The sequence below is a fragment of the Heptranchias perlo genome, chromosome 36 (genome assembly GCF_035084215.1).
Source record: "Heptranchias perlo isolate sHepPer1 chromosome 36, sHepPer1.hap1, whole genome shotgun sequence".
Classification (NCBI taxonomy): Eukaryota; Metazoa; Chordata; class Chondrichthyes; order Hexanchiformes; family Hexanchidae; genus Heptranchias; species Heptranchias perlo.
This window is the reverse complement of record NC_090360.1, coordinates 22,744,409-22,749,795: the sequence shown is the minus strand read 5'-3', so window position 1 is coordinate 22,749,795 and position 5,387 is coordinate 22,744,409. Positions and strand designations below refer to the sequence as shown.

Below are 5,387 nucleotides of genomic sequence, written 5' to 3'. Positions count from 1 at the left end.
TCTCAGATACTCATGGAATAAACTTTAAGTGTTATTGGTAAACGAGGGGGCTGAATTCAGCTCTTCAGACTGCATCTTCCACGAACACTGTCAGCACCGAGAGGGGATGGGACTCGGAGGTGACGCCCTCCATGGTAGAATAGCCCACGTCTGTGCTCACACATGAAAAAGAGCCACTTGTGAGCGGTGCCTGTAGCCTGTCCACTGGAACCAGATTTATGGGGAAATCTCCTGGCCATCAGCTATTTTCACTTGTGCGCAAGCAGATAAAGACACAAAGGGCAGAAGGAAACGAAACAAAAAGCTCCAGGTCACTGATATTTTATTTCATTTTACTAATATAACAATTGGCAAAACACAGAACGAGAATCGAACGAGCATCAGGACAGAAACCACAGAAATTCTCAGACTGTTTCCAATCATTGGATGGATTTGCAATTATTCCATTTTACTGACTTTCAATTCTATTTTCTTTAAAGATGTATCATTATTTATCACTGAGGCTGTTGGCAACATAATTATAAATGAAAATCCTACAAGAATTTGAATACCAAAAAGCCAGGCGTACAGGTTAAGCACATTTCTGATCTAAACTCGTTCTCAGTTGAGGGCAGGTTAAAGCTGCAGCATCCCACAGCTCTATGGGGTAAAGCTAATTTCCTCCTCCATCCTTGCTGCACGGACTTGGCCTTTCTTAATTTCTCAGCCCAGACAGTGTATGTTGGCAGGCTATTCTACCATTGAGTGCATCACAATCAAGCAGAATCCTGCATTTGCTGGACATCCAAGTCCCCGATCCGAGCACCGCGCAGCCCCCTGCACGGGGGACTGGGCCAAGTCCCCGATCCGAGCACCGCGCAGCCCCCTGCACGGGGGACTGGGCCAAGTCCCCGATCCGAGCACCGCGCAGCCCCCTGCACGGGGGACTGGGCCAAGTCCCCGATCCGAGCACCGCGCAGCCCCCTGCACGGGGGACTGGGCCAAGTCCCCGATCCGAGCACCGCGCAGCCCCCTGCACGGGGGACTGGGCCAAGTCCCCGATCCGAGCACCTGCGAACGGCAAATTCCAATTTTCAATATCGTCCCGATACGGTTGCCCGTAATATGCTGAGCCGAGACCTGATTGGGTGCCCAGGTGGAGTTTAATTCAGGACAAGACAAACCCCGTCCAAATAAACAGAAGAGATTAAAACTGAGCGAAATGAGGTTCAGAAACATCACAGGCGAGTTTTGGAAATCTATAAGTATCCATCAGACTTCGAGAAAAATATCAATTTATGGCAAATTTGGTGATCAGTTCCAGCGGGGAACTGCGCACACTCAGCTTACATCGCACGGAGCCTCACTGTAAAAGGGACACATTTTCCATCACACTCTGTCAGGGACAGAGATAATAGTCCTTGTTTTCTATTCTATGAATATATATCTACAAAAAAAAAAATCAAAATTTGCATTCTGTATACAGGCACAAAGCACACATTGATTGCATAAAGTGGGGCTATATTGTTGCAGAGGAATATATGGCTTTAATATATAATTTTTAAATTCATCTTAGTCCAAATGATAACTTGGCAGCAGAAGGCGCGTTGAGTATAAAGCAGTTGGTGGGTTCACGGGGAGCAGGGCAACTTTTATCAGGAGACAGACATTCAGAGACATTGTGAAAGTCTCAGCAACTCCCCAGGAACACTTTTCAGGATTCAGCAGTACTCACTAAAATACACAACTCGTTGGGATTGTGGGGGGGGGGGGAACGGTTGGTGAAAGGACCCTCTCAGCACATTCATGGACCCCCTTCATTACCACCCAAACCAGAAGTATCGACGCACTGTTCAGTTTCCCCATGTTTGGAGGGCGCACACATTACATTCATCAACTATTTCAGTGAGTACTACTGCAATCTTTTAAAAATTCAAATTATGGGGCCCACACGGTTTTATGGACAAGGCAGCGACTGGGGACAATTTTCAGCAAACTCCCGAGGCTCAAGATCACTCCGTTCAGAAGTTTTCCCAATTTTTTTTTAGAACAAACTCCTATTCTACAGAGAATTCAGAGACAATATTTATTCACGTTAGACCGTTTTAAAAAAAAAATCTCACTTTCAACATGATGCACTGATCAGATTGAAAAACGCAGAGAGATTCTCGTGGACAGATCACTGATTGAGGTAGTGTTGAAAATTCTAACAGTTACTTGATGTTGCCAGGGGCCAGACTCGCCCACATCCCGAGAACAAGTGAAAAAAAAAACAAGGGAGAGAAAGGAATTCTGCAGATTCAGAAATATTAAAGCGAGGACCCAGATGAACTGCACTTCACTGATGGTCTTGGACGGTTTGGTAGTGTAAACAGAATGTGGGCCTCCACAGAATATGAAATATAAAGTAGAATCGACAAACTTTTCATTTGGGTTAAAAAAAGCAAAATCAGTGAATAATTTTACCACGGTGGCACAAATCAATTTTCAATCTCACCAAATTTTACTCAGCATTTGTCGTTTGAGGCTTTGGGCCAACAGTGAGACAGATTCCCAACATAAAACAGTGCGACGGTTTCGAAACAAGTTCCGAGCAGCGTCTTGGAAACTTATTTCAAAAGGCGTGGAATTTTTTTTTCCCCTTTGGCAGGGGCATAAACCCGATGGTATCAGACAGAAGTGTGCGCGGTTAAGGGTTTTTTTATCTGCCCAGCTCCTATGAGGAAAGTCTAACCAGTAAAGTAATCGCCACATCTGTGGGCATGATTTTTAACTACATTATGAATTTATAAAGTGTAGGATGGTCAGAGAAGAATATTGTCTCTCTCTCCCTCTATTAATGACTTCATCAATCGTGAAGTCATTAAGAGAAACTAATTAAGTCACCCAGAAGCTCGTGTTTTAGATTTAATTCCAATAATCGACAGTAACATGCGCTTGTAATCCCCACTGGTGTCACTCTCCACCATCGTACGCAAGGTCTTCTGGTACTTCTCCCAGAACGCCTGCTTGATCTGAACAAGGTCAATCTGTGGGCAGGAGAGGAAAGGAAACAAATAAATAAAACATTTAATCGAATCATAGAAAATTTACGGCACCAGCAGGAGGCCATTCGGCCCATCGTGGTCCGCGCCAGCTGAGAAACGAGCCACCCAGCCGAATCCCACTTTCCCGCATTTGGTCCGTAGCCCTACAGGTCAGAATAAAAACAGGTAACGTTTCTCGGACTTTTCTAAAAGAATTAAATAACCCTGATAGGAGATGGTTTGTTCGGTGTCGAAAACGGCATTCTGCTAAAGGGACACAAACGGAGCAGATGCTGCACAAGGAGGAGGGAACGCCTAGTACTGAGGAGCGTAGTGGAGTAGGTGACAGGCTAAAGATTACAGGGGACGGGTCATGTTTGGTGATTAGTTGAGGATAAGTACCCCCGGCAGGGTACAAAAAGCATAAAACGTAAAAAGTCAGCACTGACGCAGATAGGACTGGTCACTGGAGGGCAAGTGCAATAAAATGCAGTTTTAAGAAATCAAAATGTCACAATAGCATAAAATGGAGATCCCACCTGATCCAATAGACGTGAGGAACATCAGTCTGCTCTGGTCACTCACCCTAAACCTCCGTCCCTCAGTCTGGGGGGTCAGTTTAGACAGCACAGAAGGAGGCCATTCAGCCCATCGTGCCTGTGCCGGCTCTTTGACAGGGCTGTCTAATAGTTCTGTTCCCCCGCTCTCTCCTCATAGCCCTTTCCCCAATGCAAACTTTTTCTTTTATAAGTATTTATTCAATTCCCTGTTGAAAGTTACTATTGAATCTGCTTCCACCGCCCTTTCAGTGCATTCCGGATCAGAACAACTCGATCAACAAACTCAGCGTTGATCGGGATCGAACCTGGGACTTTCCTGATCTGTACGAGTCCGTAACACCTGGTAGGGAACAGGTACTGATCCAGTAAGCTGCTAAATGGTCCCATATCCACATTTACAGATTACAGAATATAAAACCCGACACCAGCAAAACCATTCTCTGAAAAAATATATCAGGCAGTTCCAATTCTAAAGAACCCCTGCGATTTGGAGATCTGTTTGTACCTCACTGCGAGTGACGGTGACTCTGATGAGAGTAGAGTCACTGTCCCAAGCCCTTTCATGGACTTGAAGAGTTTTTCAGCAAAGAACGCTGGGCGGTTGACCACACATTGCACTGCAAGAGAAAGGGGAGACGACAAACCTTAACAAACAGAGGCACAGCACACGCCCACAACCTGAAACAACCAGCACACGGGACCCAGGACACATCAAAACACAAGGCAACTCCACCTCCGTGAAAACGGAGCATCTTCTACAATTGGACAGTGACACTTCACTCCTCCCTCCAATGGAAGTGAGCCCCACTATTTTTTATATAAGCGAGAGATATTGGTAAATTTTGTGGGTCACATCCAACAATCTGCAGATTTGCAGACATAGATAAACGTCCAGAGGCACTTCACAGAGGCAATCGAAAAAGAAAACGGGGACGGGGGAGAGGGACAGACAGAGAGAGAGAGAGAGGGACAGACAGAGAGAGAGAGAGAGGGACAGACAGAGAGAGAGAGAGAGGGACAGACAGAGAGAGAGAGAGAGGGACAGACAGAGAGAGAGAGAGAGGGACAGACAGAGAGAGAGAGAGAGGGACAGACAGAGAGAGAGAGAGAGGGACAGACAGAGACAGAGAGAGAGGGACAGACAGAGACAGAGAGAGAGGGACAGACAGAGACAGAGAGAGAGGGACAGACAGAGACACAGAGAGAGAGAGGGACAGAGAGAGACACAGAGAGAGAGAGGGACAGAGAGAGACACAGAGAGAGAGAGGGACAGAGAGAGACAGCAGAGAGAGAGAGGGACAGAGAGAGAGAGAGAGAGGGACAGAGAGAGAGAGAGAGAGACACAGAGAGAGAGACAGAGAGACACAGAGAGAGAGACAGAGAGACACAGAGAGAAGAGACGAGAGAGACACGAGAGAGAGACAGAGAGAGACACAGAGAGAGAGACAGAGAGACACAGAGAGAGAGACAGAGAGACACAGAGAGAGAGACAGAGAGACACAGAGAGAGAGACAGAGAGACACAGAGAGAGAGACAGAGAGACACAGAGAGAGAGACAGAGAGACACAGAGAGAGAGACAGAGAGACCAGAGAGAGAGAGAGACACAGAGAGAGAGAGAGAGACACAGAGAGAGAGAGAGACACAGAGAGAGAGAGACACAGAGAGAGAGAGAGACACAGAGAGAGAGAGAGACACAGAGAGAGAGAGAGACACAGAGAGAGAGACGAGATGAGACACAGAGAGAGAGAGAGCACAGAGGAGAGAGACACAGAGAGAGAGAGACGCACTCTGATTGAGAGAGAGAGACACAGAGAGAGAGAA

General features: G+C 46.6%; 1 protein-coding gene across 1 annotated transcript in view; it reads right to left on the bottom strand.

The window, feature by feature from the left end:
• Positions 1-305: 305 nt before the first annotated feature.
• LOC137304198 (annexin A7-like) overlaps positions 306-5,387 on the bottom strand; it is a 65,369-nt gene continuing 60,287 nt past the window's right edge. The window contains 3 exon segments of the mRNA XM_067972752.1: positions 306-3,008; positions 4,071-4,111; positions 4,114-4,182. Of these exon segments, the coding sequence (XP_067828853.1) occupies positions 2,862-3,008; positions 4,071-4,111; positions 4,114-4,182 (257 nt within the window). The 3' untranslated portion in view covers positions 306-2,861.